Below are 20,616 nucleotides of genomic sequence, written 5' to 3'. Positions count from 1 at the left end.
ATTAGTAACTATTCTTACCAAGAGAAAAGAATATCTTAAAATAGATCTACACAGTTTTCAATGTTAAAAAAAAGCCATCAACAGCCATCTCACTCTTTCCTAACAATCTCCATTGTGAGTCTATTATCACCATATGCGTACAGATGTCCTTCATGCATCTTGCTTTTTCATAAGAAAATACTCATCAAATATAAAGATTCTATTTAATATACAAGTATGCATACACATGCATGTAAGATATTTTTGCTATGTCCCTTCAAAATCTAAGAAAACTATATTTGTGAAGCTGGGGACATAGAGTCAGTAAGGTGTTTGTTGCCCAAGTATGAGGAACTGGGTTTAGCATCCATATCTAAAAGCCAGGTGTGGCAGTGCATACCTATAACCCTAGCACTGGTGAGGTCCAGATACAAGAATTCTGGAGAGTCACTATTAGCCAATCTAGCCAGAATTTCAAGCTCAGTAGGTTCCAGGTTCAGTGAGAGACCCGGACTCAGACAAGGGCAGAAGGAGAGAGTTGGACAAAGACCTGTGATGTCAACCTCTAGTTTCCACATGGGAACTACTGTGGACACACCTACCTAAACATGAGTGTCCCACATCTCACACACATGCTCACACATGCTCACACACACCTATAGTCCTGTGGCGACTTCTCTAAAAAGCAGTTGGCTGACAAATAGGCCATTGAATTGATCTATTCTATGGATAATTTCATCTAGAAAAGATCAGTTGGTGAGTGTGATGGTTTGTATGAGCTCGGCCCAGAGAGTGGCACTATTAGAAGGGGTGGCCCTGTAGGAGTAGGTGTGTCACTGTGGGCGTGGGCTTTAAGACTCTCATCCTAGCTGCCTGGAAGCCAAAATTCTGCTAGCAGCCTTGAGATGTAGATGTGGAACTCTTCAGCTCATCCTGCACCGTGCCTGCCTGGATGCTGCCCTGTTTCTGCCTTGATGATAATGAACTGAACCTCTGAACCTATAAACCCCAATTAAATGTTGTGCTTATAAGAATTGCCTTGGTCATGGTGTCTGTTCACATCAGTAAAACCCTAACTAATACAGATGTTGGTACCAGGGACTGGGGTATTGTTGTGATAGGCCTGACTGACCAGGCTTTTGTTTGGAGGAATGTGGATTTTGGGACTTTGAATTTGGAAAGCAGGGGAATGTTTTAACTGGGGCTTAATGGGCCATCCTAGAAGGAATATAGAAGGTTTGGTTGCTGTGAGTGATTTGAACTATGCAGACCTGGCTCAAGAAGTTTCAGTGGAAAAGAAATTCATTCAGTATGTGGCCCAAAGACGGGTTTTGTGGCCTTTTGATGAAGTATACGGTTGGCTTTTGCACTTGTCGGAAGAGTCTGCCTGAGGCTAAGGAGAAGAGACTCAGATTAATTGCATTGACAAAGGAAGTCTCAGAAACACCCAGCAGAGACTTTGTTCTCTGGTTAAGTCTCATGAAGAGCATTTTAAACAAGCATAGCAAGCTTAGAAAGGAAAAATTTAAAATATATGGTTTAAATATTAAAGGGGCACCAGGAAGTAGAAGGGAGCCGAATCCTGTGCTCTAGGAGATAGCAGATTAAGGGAGTAGGACTTTGGGGCAAGAACCTACCCAGCTAAATTTAGATCCAGGCCTGGTTGTCCACACCTTTAATCCCTGGAGACAAAAGCCAAATAGATCTCTTAGTTTAAGACCAGGCTGGGACAGAGCAAGTTCTAGGTGAAGAAAAACTTAAATCCAGGTGTGGTGGTACACATCTTTAATCCCGGCATTGATATGTAATAGAACAAGGGTGCCATGTTCCAGCACCAGTAAGCTTCAGAACTCAGCAGTTTGGTCTCAGTCTCTAGAGTCAAGAACAGAAGGGGCTACAGGGACAACTGGTGCTGGTTAGCTGGAGCTACAAAGTTAGCAGTGATTAAGAAGAGACCAGCATCATTGAAGTGAAATCTTCTGGGAAATGTTTCCTGAGAGAACAATTAAGTTGTGTTCCAGAGACAGCCAAGGTTGTACCTCATGCTGCAGCGGTATTTGGTAATGTGGAAGAGTCACCCGGGTAGTACTGGTTTTGAAGGCATGAAGGGGTCATGAAGAGCAGCTGAGGCTTGGCACTGTAAGAGGTCATGAAAGGCCATTGGTGAAGGTGCAGCCTCAGATGCAGCTGATGGCCCAGGACTGAAGGGGTCATGCATAGGAGTTGAGGCTTGGCACCATGAAGAGAGCCTGTGAGAGGCTACTGGTGAAGCCTAGTTGCAGCAGAAGACCGCAGCATATTGGAGATGCCAGTACCGTTGGATGATCACCAAGAACAGCAGCAGTAGTGGAGTGGAGTCAACCAGAGCCTAGAGTGCTACAGAGGGCAGAGCTGGAGATGTGAGCCAAGCCTTTTGGAGGAGCCCAAAAGGTCATGTATAGATCCCAGACATTGGAGCAAGAAGCTGTGAAGTTGAGGCTGCCTTTAAAGATGTCAGAGCTATGGAATACCTGGCGAGGGAAACTGCTAATGGGGAGTAGAACCAGCCCAGGAGAAGGAACTTTGTTGCAGTCAACAAAGATGAAAAAGGACTTGGAGATCTGAAGAATGATTTGACATCAGACATAGAGATGTTTGGAGTTTGCCCAGTTGGTTTCCTGTCTTGCTTTGAGAATTCCAGTTAAGTGATTGGATGAATCTTAGAAGAGTCTTTTAACTTTGGACTTTTAATTTACAGCAGTTAAGACTACTATAGATTGTGGGGACTTTGGAAGTTGGACTAAATGAACGTTTATATTACGCTAAGTGTGGCCCCCATAGACTCGTGTGTTTGAACAAGCCTATGGGGGTCAGGGAATGGAATGTAATGGTTTATATATGCTTGGCCCAGGGAGTGGCACTATTTGGAGGTGTGGGCTTATTGGAGTAGGTGTGTCACTGTGGGTGTGGGCTTTAAGACCCTCATCCTAGCTGCCTGGAAGTCGTATTGTGCTAGTAGCCTTCAGATGAAGATGTAGAACCCTCAGCTCTTCCTGCATCCTGTTGGCCTGGATGCTGCTGTGCTCCTGCTTTGATGATAATGGATTGAACCTGTAAGCCAGCCCCAACTAAAGGTTTTCTTTATAAGAGTTGCCTTGGTCACGGTATCTGCTCACAGCATTAAAACCCTAAGACAGCAAGAGACTAGCATCCTGATGGCTCTCTGTGTTTCAAGGAACGGCTCTACTCAGTTCTTGTCACTGTGAATCTCAGAGCTTGAATAGTGACTGCCAAAGACACCTTGACAAGCTGGCAGAAACTGTCGCAGACACAGCCAGCATTTGCTTCTTGACCTTTTTGAGTTTTAATAAAGTCTCTTTCACAGGTCACAAGAACCTGACCCAATAACAAAGACTTCCCAAGACTCATCTTCAGGGTGTACCCAATGTATCAGCTGCTCCCTTACCGAATTTCCTCAACAAAATGTCTCCTGTCACACCAAACCAAGTCATGCATCTAAATCACATCATGAACTGCATGTAGAGGATGTATCTCCAAACACATATCCTCATATCTCAATATTGCCACACTTTCCTAAATTATAAATGCATAGGTTGAGAGAAGGAGTTTTACATTGTTTCTAGAAATATCAAAGCAACACAAACAACTCTTAAAACTCTGTGAAAAAGAGAATCCTTTTATGGATCAGGGGCTGGAGCTGAGGAGATTGCTCAGTCAGTAGAGTGTCTACCACCCAGGTATGAGGAGTCATGTACCCATCCCTAGCTTGGATGTAATTGGCTGGGTGGTATGTCTGCATTATTCCCAGTGCTGGAGAACAGAGACATTCAAGTCCCTGGAGCTTTCCAGCCAGCTAACACAGCTCAGCAGATGAGCTACAGGTTCACAGAGAGACCCTGTCTCAAAGAACAAGTAGGGAGTAGAAGAGGATGATGGTTGATGCTGACCTCTGACCTCTGACCTCCATATGAACCCATACACCACACACACCCACACACAAACACACTACATACCTACCCATATACACCCCTCACACACACACACACCACCATCCCTGTAGTATATCTTCTATCACACTATCTTCCAGCATGTTAACAAGCCATCAAATGGACTACTTACTGCCTGGAAACAATCACTTTCTGGTGTCGCTCTTCTGCTCTAGAGAACTATATTCCCCCATGCCCACTGATTTCTGTACTGGTTGGAGAGGTAGAAGCATCCCATGGACTGTGTGAAGCAAGTTTTGACTTACTCAAGGGCAGAGGGTTACTGGTACTGGCCAGTAACCATCTCAACTGCGAAAGGCTGGGGACTCTCTCTGGAGCACACAGCCCTACTGCAATACAGCTTCAGTCCTGACAACCAGGGCAGCATGGAGGTTACCTTGGGCCCTAGTGGGCAGCCTCAGAGCCGGGTCCCACATGAGCAGTCAGGAAAGCCAGCCCACAATTACACACAAAGGTCCCAAAGGAGAGAGAGAGGACTCATAGGATGTGAAGTGCAGACAGCATGGTATGGATGGACAGATGGACAGATGCACAGATGTGTGGTCCAAAGTCAGACAGTGAGACACTCCCCTCCACCCTGTGGCTTCGTCACCCTGTTTAAACCCAGAAAAGTTGCTTCCTCTCTCTGGGGCTGATTTTCCTTTCCTTGGAAGGATCAGAGAGGTTCTTTCTCTCTTGAACCTTTGATTTCCTACTGTGAGCGACTTCACTATGTCGCTCAGCATGGCAAACACCAGGGTTCTTGGGCCAGACTCATCCAGAATTCATCATCTCCTTCATTAACGAGGGTTGGACAGAGCTCCTAAATCTAAAGTGGCTTCGTCAGTCTGGCCACCCCGACGAGCACACAGGGTCCTCACTTCCCATTGCATCGAAAAGTGACTGTGGGCAGAACACCAGGAGAAATAACCAGCGTGCTAAGAGAACTGGTATGAGAGGTGGTGGACAAGGCAACCCCAGCACTCGGGGTCGGCGAGGCAGGAGTGCAAAGTCCGCCTGGTTGGCTAGCAAGCTCCAGGCTGACCAGGACTATAGAGCAAGAGCCCGTCTCAACTCAAAAGACAAAAATAAATAAAAAAAAAAAAAACAGGAGGATGATCGTACAATTAACTAGTGATGCCCGCCCTTGCTCTTGGAGTTGGCCTGCGTTTGTATTTGGCTTTGTCTAGGGGCCCCTCGTGAAACAGAAGACCGGGGCCGCGGCAGCTCTTTATGCCGTGCCTAACCTTATTCTTCCATTACACTCTTCCCTTGACATCCAATTCTGAGAAGAAAGGCTGAGTACGGAGGGGCGCCCGGGCCCTTCTCCCAGTGACTGTTCTTATAAGTCATAAGATAGAAGAGGTGGCAAAGGCTTTATCTAAACACTTTGTCTACACAGCCGGCAGGCAGCTGCCCCAGTACAGGGGCCATTTCCTGTCCCTCTGCCATTTATTTGCCTTTTTGTAGGCACAGCTTCTCACTTCTTTGGAATATTCCAGAAAAAAAATGCACAAGGTGAAAACCTGTCTTTCTTAGGTGTGGAAGAATAAGGAAAATAGAAGGCTTATCATGGGTCCCTATTTTAAGCTGTTTCCTCACGCGCGCGGTCATTGTATAATCTGTTCTGCATGCCGCAGCTGCTTTAGAGATCCAGGGACACCTAAGGGAGCCATCCTATGAGCATGGTCCCCTCAACATCAGCCTTCTGAACCTCGCCCCTTTCCCTCGCCCTGCGCTAAGTCATCGCTTTGGCTTGCTTCCTCTCCAGTCCCCTCCACTGGGCCCATGGTCCTCGGGGGTTCTGTGACGCTTAGAGAGGTCCTGCTCTTCAGTGGCCAGCGACTGTCTACAATGGAAGGCCAGGGAGTACTAACAGGCTTCCTGGGCTGTGTGAGGACTGTGTGTTACCTTGGTCTGCTGCTCACACTATAAAGAGGCAGGGCATGCTATCCAGCACAACTCCCAGAGTTCCCTGAACCTGATCACAGCTGGGAAATCTCAAACTGGTTAAAGAGCGGAGGGCTGAACAGGTTCTGGTAGGGAGTGAAACGGGAGGGAGGAGGGCAGAGTGGAGGAAGTCACCACGCACAGCGAGGGGAGGGGAGGGGAGGGCGGCCAGTGTGAACACTGTGCCCTGTGGTCTTTCTGGTGACTGTGGGTGCTCTCTGTAGTTACGGCTTTGAGGGAATTGGGGAAATGGAGGCAGAGGGGTGACTGGTTCCAAAGGTACTCCAGATACCAGAAGTCATGGCCACCACTGCAGGAGACATTGCCATAGCCACGGTGCCCACTGGATAGCCTTGGAGAGCCAAATTCCCAAGGGCCTCAGAGCCCAGAAGTGTGGACAAGGCTGCCGCTGAGGAGCACATTCCAGGCAGCTATTACAGAGGCTCAATGCAACTGGCACATTGAAAAGGTCACCTGGAGGGGACAAGGCCGGGAGGCTCCACAGGGGATCCCTGACATTTCCTAAGCTCAGGCCCTGCCCCAGGCTCGGGGCAGCATCAAGTGAATCCTCACAGAGTTGCTGCCACTGTTACATTTTGTACAAGAAGCTGGGCTTCCGGGGGTGGGTGCTGAGACTTCCCGGAGGTTGAGAGGTCTTCTCGTTGTGTTCTAGGGCCCCTGTTCTCAGCAACTGGATTCTTACCCACTAACCTCTCCGCACCCTAGCTTCTCGGACAGAAGGGACCCCACTCCTTCACATCCCAGCCTCTGAGGGTATCACTTCCCAGGGGCACCTGGCATGATTTGGAGGCGACCTGCTGTCCATGTTGGGGCTCATCTACCTACTGACTTGGAACTGGAGTTCAGCTGCAGCTCCTGGGCCGGGGTGTGGCCCTGGAAGAGTGTGACTCCTGTGTTTACTCAAAGATAGTTCTTAAGTCACTCTGAAGACATCTTTCCTTCAGACTAAACAACCCCACTCCTTTGTAAACACTCTCTTCAGGAGTTGTTTTTTTTTTTTTTTTTTTGAGACCATCTTTCTATATTTATTGGTCTCCCCCAGCGCTCTTCTCCCAGCCCAGACTCTATTTTAAACAATCCTAGAATAAGATTCGTTCGAGGGAAGAAGAGAAGATTATTTTCACAGATTTCATCTCTGGCCTTAACAAATCAGGACAAGCGTGGATGGTGAGCTGCCTCTTCTGGTCTACTGAGACCTTTAGGTCTTCATTATCACATCCTGTACTTTGCCAATCTGATCACACTGAATGTTGCTGTATATTTGAGGGCTCTACTCCTTGCCTCAGAAAAACCCCAAACTGTTCTTACCTCATCTGAGTTGGCCTAACTTCCCTTTGAGGTCTAAGACAAAGCTTTAGAAAGAACCCAGTACACAGAAACGACGTTTGAGAGGTGAGAGAGTTGACATGGAGACCTCTCCTGTCTTCAGGGGCCTGACATCCCTTCAGGAGAGAGGCTGAAGCCACAGATACATTGTGAGACCTGGTGGGTCTTTGGGTACACTTTGGGTACACCGGCCAAGACAGTCACCAGCCCCAAGGGGGCTCACTTACTTCGGGGTTCTCGGGGGCCGTCCACTGTGATTTTGATGGCTCTATGGTAGGTGGCAACTTGTGGCGGGTTTGTAAAGACGGTGATGGTCAGGGTGAAGCTCTTGCCTGTGGAGACACAAAACAGAATAGAAGATGGTGAGGGGTGGTCTGAACTTGGCCTGATGTGCCAGTCTATCCTGTCCAGCCCTCAAACTGGAAAGGCGTCAGAGCTAGGGCAGGAGGACTTGTACTCCTGGTACTCCTTGGCTTTGTTTCCAATCTGGAATGCACACAGTAGGTTCACCATGTAATGCACACAGTGGGTTCACCATGTAATAACACAGTGGGTACACCATGTAATGCACACAGTGGGTTCACCATGTAATAACACAGTGGGTTCACCATGTAATGCACACAGTGGGTTCACCATGTAATGCACACAGTGGGTACACCAGGTGGGGCATACTGCATAGTCATGTAGCTATAAGTCAATCATTAATTACCAATAAGATCAGGGAGATCAGAATTTACTCCCACATCAGGACTTTGGGAATTGTCATCTGGGACTCACAGCCCTCCTACCCTCTCTCTGTCTTCTTCCCATTCTTCTGTTGTCCTTGCATATTTATAAAATCCAGGCAAAAGAAGAAGGAAAGACACCATCCACACATTTCCCTCTTTACTCTGTGCTTCTGAAGATTAGAGAAAACCAACTTTCTGGGGTCAGGGGTAGCGCAGTGGTTAGGGTGGTAATCTAGCAAGCATGAAGCCCAAGGCTCTATGCCAGCATTGTGTAAACTGGGATAAGTCTGCACCCCTGTAATCCCAGCACTCGCCGGGCAGTGGTGGTGCACGCCTGTAATCCCAGCACTTGGGAGGCAGAGGCAGGCGGATTTCTGAGTTCGAGGCCAGCCTGGTCTACAGAGTGAGTTCCAGGACAGCCAGGGCTACACAGAGAAACCCTGTCTCAAAAAATAAAATAAATAAGATAATGGGTCATTTAAAAAAAAATACAAAAAAGAAAAAAATCGGGAATGTGAAAAAAAAGATTTAAAATAAAAACAAAAAAACGGGTGGTGGTGGCACATCCTTTAATCCCAGCACTTGGGAGGCAGAGACAGGCTGATTTCTGAGTTCGAGACCAGCCTGGTCTACAGCATGAGTTCCAGGACAGCCAGGGCTACACAGAGAAACGTTGTCTCGAAAACAAAACAAAACAAAACAAAACAAAACAAAAAACCAAAAAGAATGTATGTAATTCCAGCACTCAGGTAACAGAGGCAGGAGGATCCGAAATTCAGTCATCCACAGCTAGGCAGTGAGTTTGAGGTTAGCCTGGGCTGCATGAGTCCATCTCAAACAAATGAGCAGGCCAACCAAATCAACAAACACCGAGTTTCTAAGTGTGAAAACACGCTGTTAAACATTATCATCTGTACCTATTAGAAATTGATGGTTGACATTAAATACTATTTATAAATACTCAATGATTAGATGTTATGAAACTATGGATGGGACAGGACAGAGCAAAGGACATAGACAGGACAGACATGGAGCAGGCCGACCGAGATTCTGATGCATTGCTCATGCTAAAGTGCGCCTGGCTCTCTCTGTAAACACTCCACATGACTCTATGAAAGGGCAGCTCAGAGTTAAATTAAATACATCGCTTCTTGGTCTCCTGGCTTCAGGGGATGGATTCTGGGTTTGAATTCCTGGTGTTTGGTCCGACTAGATCCAGACTTCTCTATGTTCATGTTTAGGCTTGGTGTTCTTGCCTGAAAATTGGTACAGGCAATTTTTCCAGATCTCTATCGTTTGAGCCCGAGAGAAGGATAAATCAAGTATCTGTGTGTCTGCCAGAGGTATGCAAAGGCTTGCACGAGTGCCCCCTCCCTGTCTTAGACTCTGTATGGAATACCCATATTTGGCTGGGTGCAATATTAAGTCTTCTACCTACATATCAGTCCCTCAGCTAGTTCAATTTCTCCTCTTACGTAGTACATAATGAGACTCAAGGGAAACAGGAACCAACCATGCCAAGGGCATTGGATTGAAAACCCAGCTTACCTGCCCACCCTCCTTAGAAAAGGCACCGCCACTTCCCTCTGACATACATGTTTTAATATGGCTGAAGGCCACTGGGAAGTTTCCTGAGCAAGTAGGTCTTGCTCCACAGCAAGCAGCTCTCCCCATCAAGAGAACAGTTCCCAGAAGATCCCTGAGCATCTGAAGTCTATCTGCTAAAGTCTAAGCTGAAGATGACAGTAGAGTCAGGCAAGGCTGGGAGGAGAGCCCCAGGGAACCACACAGGAGTGATTTCTGGACATTGGGGTTCTATGGCTCAAGAGACTTTGCACCTGAAACCCTCAACGCTCTCCCAGAAGAAGGATGCCAGGCTCTGGGCATGTGCATCTGATGCTCACAGATATATCATCAGGGGATACTCCATGTGGTTTTACACCTTAGCATCTAGCCGACTTGGAGGGATGGTCCACAGAAGCTGAGGGTGGATATGCTGAGAATGGCGTGCTGAGGGAGTGTCTCATCATTCTGTGTAGCCTTCGACTGTGTAAAGGCAGTCCCGGGGCCTGCGGCTGTTAAGGTAGGCATCCTGCAAACCTCACAATGGGCCTTCCTTTCTCAGCAAGCACCAGTGATGGGCGGGCGAGCCCTTGGTATCATCAACATGGAATCCTAGAGCCAGTTTCCAGAATCTTCTCCCTAGCACCCTCTCCTCTCTCTGCAGGTCATGAGCTCAACTCTAGCTAGCGCCTTGTAACTCCCGGCTTTCTGTGCTTGGCGTCACTCCTTCTCCAGCTACCCAGATTCATTCTCTCAAGTCTCCCCATCGCCAAAGCCCAGGGAGTCGCCCATTGACCTGTTTCCTAGGTGACCTTCCCTGAGGAAGAGTTTGCTTGGGACTAGTTCCGATTGGCCCCATAAATCACTTTCCACCTCGATTAATTAGGCCTTCTGCTTTGACAGCATTTATGATGGTCCAAGCTTAATCTGCCTGAGGGCAGGGACCGTTTCTCCAAAGCCTAGCATTCCTCAAAAGTGAGAAAGGAGAGCAGGAAGAGGCCTGGGCAACAGAAGATTGTAAAGCCAGAGGAGAAATGGGAAAAAGACCTTGAACACACCAGTGACTGGTAGGTACATAGCTTGGTCCTGAGCTGGCCTTGGTGTGTGTGTGTGTGTGCTTGTGAGGAGAGTGAACAGACACCAGAATGAGATCTGGCACCTCCAGCTAGAGAGTCAGAAGAGTTGGATTCTCCCACATTTTTGTCTCTCTTTGTCCTAGTTCAACAGATACTTGTGAGTAGCTCACAGATCTCTGACACCGTCTTCTCAGCCTGAGGCAGTAGGACGTCTACAGTGGAGCTTGTAGCTCTGTGACAGCTTTATTCTCTGCCCAAGGCTTGGAGTACCTGTGGCATCTAACATTCCCCAATGCTGGCTTCAGCCACAGATTGCCTGAAATGTGTCATGAAGGTCTCTAATGATGTCCTCTAAACCTGTGACTATCTAGCATGCTGTCACCATGCACGGAGTCATATCATCTGTTGCTTTCAGCTTCAGAAGTTCAAAGACCTCACAAACACTGAGTTCAAGCAATCACGGGGCTGCTGTAATACAGTGCTATGGTGTAATGCACACAGACTCAGTCTCTCATTTTAGAGTCCACAAGGACAAGAGGAAGGTGCCCGAAAGACCTTCCTTAGGTGGCAACGGGGTGGGTGGCTCCTCCCTTCTCCTCCTCTGACTTCCTGGGATTGTCATCAGCAGTGACCTTCTGTAGGAGCTGTCGTCTCAGTGCCCTGATTCTACCTTTGTATGCTGCCTTCTTATGGTGAAGCCCTTGTCTCCAACTCTCCCCATCTTAGAAGTTGTCAGCTACACATAAGATCATTATGTATGGACTCACATGAAGACCATCACGCATGAACTCCACATAAAGGTCTTCATGCATGGCCTTAACCTCACTACATTGGTGAATTTTCTAAATAAGGGCATATTCTGAGATTCTGGGTGGGTGTGGACTGTGCAGGCGCACTCTTCATCCTGGCACAATTATAAAGCATGCCAGGCTACACATTGTGAGGGTTTCTCGACTCTGAAACAGCCCGGTTCTCATCAGAGCTCCCTTCATAACTCTACCCACAAAGAGGAATCTTGTGTTCACAGTATAGACATGCTTAGGTGTGTGCAGAACTCACAATGTTTTCGACACACTGCCGTGGATTATTTCATTTGGTTGGCACAGCAGACTCGTGAAATGAGCAAGGTGGGTTTTCACTAGTCCTTAAAAGAGTGTAAGGCAAAGACTTAGAACATAAGACACTATTCTGTCAAAACTGCTCAGCTCGGGTTGGCAAGATGGCTCAGTGTGCAAGGGGCTTGCTGCCAAAGTGGGCAGGCCAAGTTTCATCCCATGGATCCAAATAGGGGAAGGAGAGGACTGACTCCCACAAGTCACCCTCTGTTGGTACTCTGTCTGGACTCCACCCCCACAGTTACCTGGCAACAGCCAGGTAAGCCTTGCCCACTATAAATGAGGCTGCTTGGCCCCTCCCCTCTCTTGCTTCTGGTCTTTCTTGCCCTCTTGGGCTCTTCCCTTCCCCTTCCCTTCCCCCCTCTCTCCACATGGTCATGGCCGGCCTCTACTTCTCTACGTCTCCTCTCTGTCTTTTTCTGCCTCTACTACTCTCTTAACTCCCCTCCCCAGGCCCTAAATAAACTCTGTTCTATACTATACATCATGTGTGTGGTCCCTCAGGGGGAAGGGATGCCTTGGCATGGGCCTGCTGAGGCACCCCTTTCCCCCACACCTCACCACACACCTCACAGAACATATTCTTACACCTCTTTCTTTTTATGATCACAAGATCCTCTAACCTCCATAGATGTGCCACAACACACACACACACACACACACACACACACACACACACACAAGTAAATAAATAAATAAATAAATAAGAACGTAACACCTAACTTAAACACAGAGGAAACAACCCTAAACTTTACACTCACCACCTTTGTATTTCCGCCAATCGCTACCTGTGCAAACTAGTTCAGGAGCCTCCATCCACTTCCCCACCCACCAACTACCGTCCTCCAAAGTGAAAATTGCCCTGGTGACTGTAATGTGCAAGCTGTTCTAGGCTTCTGTCTGCAAACAAGGTCCGGACTCAACAGCAGTCTCTCCTGGAGCTGACTGGTGCTTCCAGAAGGCGGAAGATGGTGGACGGCTTAGCCAGAGACTAGCTGACTTTGGAAAGAAATTCAGAGGCGAAGCTGACTGGTAAGGCCACTGCTCAGCGCCATGGTTCCCACTACTTGATGCTCATCCTTTAATGTGTAGGCACGAGGAATTCCACTTAGTGATTCCTACCAGGTAGGGAGATTAGGGAGAATTCATGTGGGTAATGGGGCTCACCTGGGAGGGGATAAACTGCTGATGTGTGTGTGTGTGTGTGTGTGTGTGCGCACATGCGCGCATGCATAAATACACATGTGCATTATATGTGAAGGCCGAAGCTCAACCTTTAACATCATTCCTCCAGCTCCACCCATCTTGTTGGGACAGGGTCTCTCATTGGCCTGGAAATCCTGGATTCAGCTAGGCTGATGAGCAGTGAGCCACGGTGTGTGTGTGTGTGTGTGTGCGCGCGTGCGTGCTCACGTGCACCTTCACTTCCCCAGACCTGGGATTTCAAACACGCATTACAAATTTAAAATAGGGAGAGAATTCAGGTCCTCCTGCTTGCACAGCGGGGATTTTATCAACTGAGCTATCTCGCCAGTCCTGGTGAGAGCTTTGAGTACAGGACATCTGCTTATGATCTACAGGCCATGGTGACTTTTTCTGTCACCAGAGAGTGTGACTTTTCCCCCTGGTGAAAACCCATTCATTTGCACTTTTCCAGCTGGATTTAGCTCTGTCACTGACTGTTGCTTCCAGGTAGCCAGAGGCACATCTGGGGTGCCCAGAATTCCAGGAGCTACAAGCTCTGCTCTCCACCCACCCAGGCCCATGGCTGCTCAGACACAGATCTGCTAGGCCAGCACCTGCAGATGTGGGAGCTACAGCCTCAAGCAAGCGCACATGTGTTGTTAGCCAAATTCCCTTATTAAAATGACCTATGGGCTTGGTATTTTAAGTACATGGGCGTGGAGAGTGAAACACTCTAAAGTGTTTTTCCCCACAAGTTGTAGCCAGGAGAGGAAGGACTCACAGGGAACGGGCCAGGGGCATACTGGTCAGCCAAATAACACTCACTTTCCTGGGTTCTTCAGGATCTAAGGCAGGGTAGAGAGACTGGGCTGCCCAAGACTTTATGTTCTAGTCCGTTGCATGATGGGAAATCCCACTTTCCCAGAAACCCTCACTGGCCAGGACATAGATCGCCTTGGTGCTGATCTGGGCACTCCCTGGAGGCAGGGGCTTTTGGTGGTGGAGGGTCACGCTGTAAGCCACAGGTGCTCTGAATCATCCAGCCAGTGGGAGGGGCTCTGGAGAGAGGGAAGCATCAGAATCTTCCTTCTGTTCCTGGTACTGAAGGGACCAGCAGCATCAGCCACAGTGGATGGCTGCGATCCCTGAGAGATATCTGACAGGAGTGACTAGAGTGCTGAAGGGAAGAGGAAGGAACATCAAAAAAGAAAGGCCAGGGAGAAGGGGGCGGGGGGGGGGGGGTCCTGGGCTCACCCAAGCATTGAGAGACAAAGCAAACTCAGAACATTCCAGAGCTGGAAGTGCACAGAGGGAGGACTAAGGATGGGCTCTCGGCAGCCCAGTAGGCCTGTGTTTGAATCCCACTTGCTGCCTGTGCAGTTGCGGTCACGGACAACTTCCTTACTGTCTCCCGGCCCTAGCTTTCTCTTCTGCAAAATAGAAAGTAGTAACAGCTCTTGTGTCTCAGAGTCTTTTCATGCAGGCCAAAGGGAATGAGGAATAGAAGGTCAGGCAAGTGGCAATGCCTTGTGAGAAATGTCAAAGACATGACTGCCGTTTCACAAAGCTATTAAAACCCCTGAGATTTTGTGAGGAGGGGTTGGGAGGAGCCACCCAAGGACACCTGGTGGGGGAGGACTTGGGGGGAAAGGAGGAACGCTCAACAGGTGACAGAGTTGCTGCTCAGACTGACTTCAACTTGAACTTGGAGTTCAAGGCTGCATCACCAGCTGGCAGCCCTTGGTAAGGCATCACAGCGAGGGAGGGGCCCATCCACTATAACAAGCCAAAGCAGTTACATGTGGCGGTTCCCTTGACGCCAGTCTGCCCATCCAAAGGGCAGAACAAAATGAGAACTGCTTTATTTAGTTGGAAAGAAGGTCACGGGGTGAACCTTCCAGGACACTTGCTTCCCAAGACCAGGCAGTTCCAGGGCGTCAGGGCCCGGCTCAGTGGTGGATGGACACTGACAGTCCTGGGGTCTAATAAAGCAATCAGCTGGACCCTGTCTCTCTGTCTGGCCTGAGACGCACTCTGCTTCCCCTGGCATCTAGCAAATGACTAAACCACAGGATGGAGATACTGTAACACTGTATACCACCTCCCCCAGGAGAACTGACAGCAGGAAACAAAAAGTAAGCAAGAAGGTAGGCGGCTGGAAGCCACTTCTTGCTCAGGCTCTAAACATCACTACATTCCAGCTTGCCCCCTGCCCCGCCCGCCCGCCCTCCAAGCTGGCTGGGTCAGGGCTAGCCCCCAGTCTGGCCTGTGGGTGGGCTGCTCTATCCCCCATTTCTCAATGTCTCCCTAACTAACTGTCATTCTCTTTGGTGTAGCTTGGGACGCATGAGTCATCCTTCTCCTTTCGGGGACTGTTTCTGGGGATGTGAAACTTGCCCTTTGTCACGAAAAGGAAGATTACCCAAACAAAGGATCTTCAGCCCCGCGGATGTGGGGTGGCCATTTTCCTTATGCAGTACTGGCAAGATCCCTCCACTCTTGCCTCCGTGAGGGAGCCCCCTGCACTTTGCTACTGGAGGCACCAAAAGCATGTGAAAGGAAACTTCCTTTCTTTTTAAAATGTTGCCTTTGGAAAATCAAAAGAGCCAGGAAGGCCTGGGAGGGAGGTCTGCTCTTCACAAATTCAGGAAATCCCCAAAGATTCTCAAAGGTTGCAGGGACTGTAGATTGTGCTATGTCTAATCCTGGACATAAATAATGGAGCATTGAAATGAATGCACCCAGGCCAGTGACAGGGCTTGGTGGGGGAACGCCTGTGACACAGTCCGGTCACCCGAGTTCAATCCCTGGCACACCTATATTGTAAAAGGAGACACTGGTTCCCATAAGTTGTCCTCTGAGATCCACACATGTTTACACAAATGTGCATGCCTACACACACACACACACACACACACACACACACACACAGGTGGGGGACTTTTAATGAATGCTCCCTCCCTAGATTCCAGGGTTGACTTCCGTGTTTGCAGGATATTCCCAGAATGCACTTGGCCTTTCCCCCCTTATTTTCCAACGGGTGCCTCCTAACAGTCATTGCTGTGTCCATTCTATTTCCCTTCCTCTTCCTATTTCCACCATGATCTGTTGACAGTAGAGTCGCATAATTTATTTAAGGACTTGTGAGCAGTACACAAGCCGTTTGACTTACATGACTCCCATAGGCTGAATGATGTTTGTGCCCATGTCTGACCTTGTGCAAAGAGCCCCTGCGCCCAGCCGGCCTAATCCGGTCCATCTGTGTGTGTGTGTGTGTGTGTAGGCAGAGTGCAGACCAGAGTCCCTGCTCTTGGCCAATGTCCAAGCCTCAAGAGCCTAACTGAAAACCTGAAGCACAGAACTCAGTTCTCCATAGAAATAACTTTGCCTGGTTGCGTGGAGTGACCAGTGGTTGAGAATGAGCAGCGCCCTTGGAGAACGGGAAAGCCACGCGTGATGTTCTCTGTAAGTGACTCAGTGGAGCCCCGGGCTCCTATTTGTGTCTTTTGTTCTAATGTTATTTAAAATAAATAGAGCGGGGTGGGGTGGTGATGCCCCCTTTAATCCCAGCACTCAGGAGGCAGAGGCAGGCAGATCTCTGTGAGTTTGAGGTCAGCCTGGTCTACAACGTGAGTTCCAGGACAGCTGGGGTACACAGAGAAAGCTTGTCTCAAAAAACCAAACCAAAAATAAAAAAGGGGGCTGATGGGATGGGGGTGGCTCAGTAGGTAAGCTTGGTGCACAAGCATGGAGACCCGTATCTGGACCCCCAGAACCTGTGTAGAGAGCCAGTGGGCAGCAGGCACCTAGAACCCTATTCTTGGAGGTTGATACAAATCCCCTGGATTTGGGGGATCCCCCTAGATCTGGGAGTCTGCCAGTTGAAATGGTGTGCTCCAGGTTCAGTCAGAGACCTTTCCTCAAAAAAGCAAGCGATGAAGGAATGCGGACAGCAGCCACCGGCTGCCACACATGCCTGCACATACATGTTCACACACAGCATGCACACAAGTTTGACAGAGTGAATCAATGAGTTCTGCTGACGACTTTCAGGGGCAGCTGCCTCTGCCTGGGAAGCAGGGCTGTACCTGGGGTGCTGGCTCGAAAACAACCTTAGGGAAGAAATGAAAGCAGTGGGTCCTGTGTCTGTCTCTGAGGGTCCAGCCCACCACAGCTGGGGCATACAGGAGATAATGGATCTGCTGTGAGGCGGGTATGGTAAGGAAACCTGAGGTGACATAAACTAGATACAGGAGAGGAGAGAGTGAGCGGGCTACACACAAATACTGTACCTATGCCGGTTTTAATAAGCTCTAGGGACGTCTATAGATTCTGTCATCTTATGGGAAATGTCCTAAAAGTGGATCAGACACCTATATCACGTGCCCACCGCACCAAAGCACCAAGATAGTCCCCGGAACTCTGCTTTCCTTCCCTGAGCTGCCTGTTTTCTCCCGTCTTACTCATTTGGAATCCTCGCCCACATTATCTCAGATGACTAGCCTGTTTTTAGCCCAGACATGCACAAGCGTCTCTTTAGGCTAAGGCCACATGCTCTTCCGTCCTTCCCTGCAGTGACCTCTTTCGTTGATATACCCAGGTTGCCCAGGCTCTGCTGCTCTATCTGGCTTGTGTAGGGGTCATTCAGGGAAGAACCCTAAAGAGGTTTCCCAAGGCTGCCTGACTAATGCCCCTGCATGCACCTGTGGCCTAGAGCCCCACGCACGCACGCACACACGCACGCACGCATGCACGCACGCAGCGTCCCATGCGGGATCGGCAGGGAGTCTGGGTATGGGTGTGGGTGTGGGCACTCAGAAGAGAGGGGAGTGTTGGGGTCGGCAGCTCCTGCTGCTCACCAGCTTCCTGTGCCTGGAAGGGGGGAAGGGCTGGTGGGCTGGATGCTGAAGGAGGAGAGGAAAGTTGAAGGGCAGCCTGGGGGGGGGGGGCGCTAACTCCCCCTGGCAGTGACACTTACTAAATGGGGTATTCGTGAGCTCTCCGTGCACAGATCTGAGGCTGCCTGAGAGGAGAAATGACTTAGGCTGGTCTCTGAGTACCCCAGCATCTCCCTAACACATTTTCTACTCTGCATACTGCAGTCTAAGCTTGCGTATCACACATGTTTGGCGATGTACCTCTCTAGCTAAGGATCTGTTGTTAGCTGTTCACCAGGCCACCAGCATCAGACCCTGTGCCCAGGATGGATGTCAAGGACCTCAAAGCATCCGCACCCCACCATATGCCAAGGCCTCCAGAGCAGGCCACCCTAGTATCTCTTGGATCTTCAACAGGTAAGGTGCACCCCACGCCCCTACCAAATGCATGCTCTGTTGCCTCCCACAGGTATTAAGAGAGACAAGTTCCGTGAGGAAGCCATCTGCCCTTCGCTAGGCTGCACACAACTTTTATTTGCTCCTGTTGGCCCTTCCCATTGTCACAGAGATGTCTGCTCAGAAGAGTGAAGGCCTGCTTCACTGTCACCCCTCATGAACCCCTGACCTTGAGAACGTCTCTTCAGCTGACTCACGATCCTCTAGTGCTCGCCAATACAATGGGTGCACAATGGATGTGCGATGAATCAAGGAATAGATGAATGGGGACATGGGAGGCTGAGGCAGGAGGATCACTGTGAATTCCAGGACAGCCTGGGCTAAACAATTACTGTTTCCAAAAAAAAAAAAAAAAAGCAAAGAGATGAATGAATGAATGAATGAATGAGAAGGTATCCATAAATGACTTTAGGAGACAGGGTAAGCAAACAGACAGGGAAGAGAAGTGTATCACACATGCAGAACACACAGTACCCAGAAGATGATTAGTTGTTTTATTACTGTTATGCATGCATTGATTCATCAGTATTATGACACCTCCATTTTACCAGGTCCTTAGCAGAACAAAGGGATAAAAGTTCCTTGTCACCCGGGCAGTGGTGGCACACGCCTTTAATCCCACCACTTTAATCCACAGAGGCAGGAGGATTTCTGAGTTTGAGGCTAGCCTGGTCTACAGAGTGAGTTCCAGGATAGCTGGGGCTACAGGGAGGAACCCTGCCTTGAAAAACCAAATGAAAAACAAGAAGTTTCTTGTCATGGATGAGGGGCAGTGGGAGAGGGAGCCACCTTGTCTCCTAAGTCTCCTCAAAAGTGCACCATCTTGCTGCTATTATTATTATTATTATTATTATTATTATTATCATCAACCCCGTGAGGCCCGGATGAAAGGCACCACCACTGCCTACTACACAGGAGGAAAAAACTAAGCCTCACATACCTCAGGGAGTCCTGACCACGTCTCAGACTCCCTCACACCGCCTTCCAAAGACCCGCGGAATCACTCCAAAGAGAAGCATGTTTCTGTGGAATTGTGATGAAGCGTCAGAACCCCGGGCGGCTTCAGTGTGACCCGGAGCCTAGGAATTTGGCCAGAATGCAAGACAACAAATGGTGCAGCGAGAGGGGGCAGCAAGCCCCGGTGCAGAGCAGCTCTCTGGGCGCTCTGTGTGTCCTCCAGAGAAAACCCAAGTGTGAACATTCCCTTGAGAAGCATCAAAAGCAACGAGGTAAGAATGGCTTCTGGTGACACAGGATGGCCTGGTGCACCGTTCGGACATGCCCGGGTCACACAGACACAAACCTCCCCTGAGCTTGGGTGTAGACAGCAGTTACCACTGGGGAAGAATGCGATGTTGCTGGGCGCCAGCCTGCACAGCTCTGCCACGGGACAAAGGGATTATTCTGTCCCATTGTCGAAATGCACTGTTTATTGTTAAAATACACACGGGAATTAGAAGGGGCATGTATGAATCATAAATATTTGCATGCTGTTAATGGTTGGACAAAAGAGTTGGACTGGCTAAGTTGGGAGAACTTCTTTTCCCATGAAAAACAGTGCTTCGTATTACAGTCCATATTTAATTTCATCTCTTCCATTGCTAATCTGAAGTCTCAGTGCCTGCTGGGTATTAACCCTTTCAGGCCCTCAAAGATCAGGAGGCCAGCGAGGAAGGAAGGCTTGGAAGCTTTCTCTCCCAGAAATTCCCAAGGAGCCACCAGAAACAGGTCTATCAGTGACCCTGCCAATGTCCCTGTCTCTCCGGGGATACTGTCCCTGCAGAGACCTGACCCAGATGGAGACTTGAGGCAGCTTGTTCTGACCCAGGGAAGGCAGTTACCTAACCCGGAACAGGCCTTTATCTCTGAAATCAGTCTTCAAGGTTCCTTCTCCTCCCAAGGACAAAAGCAGAGGAGTGGTGATGGGGGGGGGGGGGGGGGGCAGAGGGAAGTTGTTCTGAAGTTCCCTGCCCTCGGGGAAGGGTTGATAGTGTCTGCAGATACTTCAGATAGTCACCTCTAGGAAGGCGGGGATCGCAGGTATGCCGTCAAGCACACAGCAATGCAAGACACAGCCTTTCTCTGATTTTCTGATTTTCCTGGGATAGAAAAGCATCCTAAAGGCAATGGGGGTGCTAGGTGGCAATGGGAGACTTCCGCTCTGCTCTCCATTAGGAAGCCGGTAAAGTCTACAGTCTAGAGTTGTCAATTAGTGCCAAGTGCCTAGAGTTAAATAGCTAACTTAAGCAGGGACCTAAGGGGTGGGCGCCTATCTGCCAGGCAGGAATTGCCCACGGGAGGGGGGTGCCACTGGGCAGAGGTAAGGGAATACCATGAAAGTTCATTCCTCTGGG

At 49.2% G+C, this 20,616-nt stretch overlaps 1 protein-coding gene across 3 annotated transcripts in view; it reads right to left on the bottom strand.

Annotated features, from left to right (window-relative positions):
- Runx1 (RUNX family transcription factor 1) overlaps positions 1-20,616 on the bottom strand; it is a 222,307-nt gene that overhangs the window by 58,869 nt on the left and 142,822 nt on the right. For all 3 annotated transcript variants that reach the window (XM_052158071.1, XM_052158073.1, XM_052158072.1), the window contains exon 5: positions 7,490-7,594. In XM_052158071.1, the coding sequence (XP_052014031.1) occupies positions 7,490-7,594 (105 nt within the window). The remainder of the gene's footprint in view (positions 1-7,489; positions 7,595-20,616) is intronic.

The sequence above is a fragment of the Apodemus sylvaticus genome, chromosome 15 (assembly GCF_947179515.1).
Source record: "Apodemus sylvaticus chromosome 15, mApoSyl1.1, whole genome shotgun sequence".
NCBI lineage: Eukaryota > Metazoa > Chordata > Mammalia > Rodentia > Muridae > Apodemus > Apodemus sylvaticus.
Note: the sequence above shows the minus strand (reverse complement) of the source record. Positions and strands in the feature narration are given on the sequence as shown.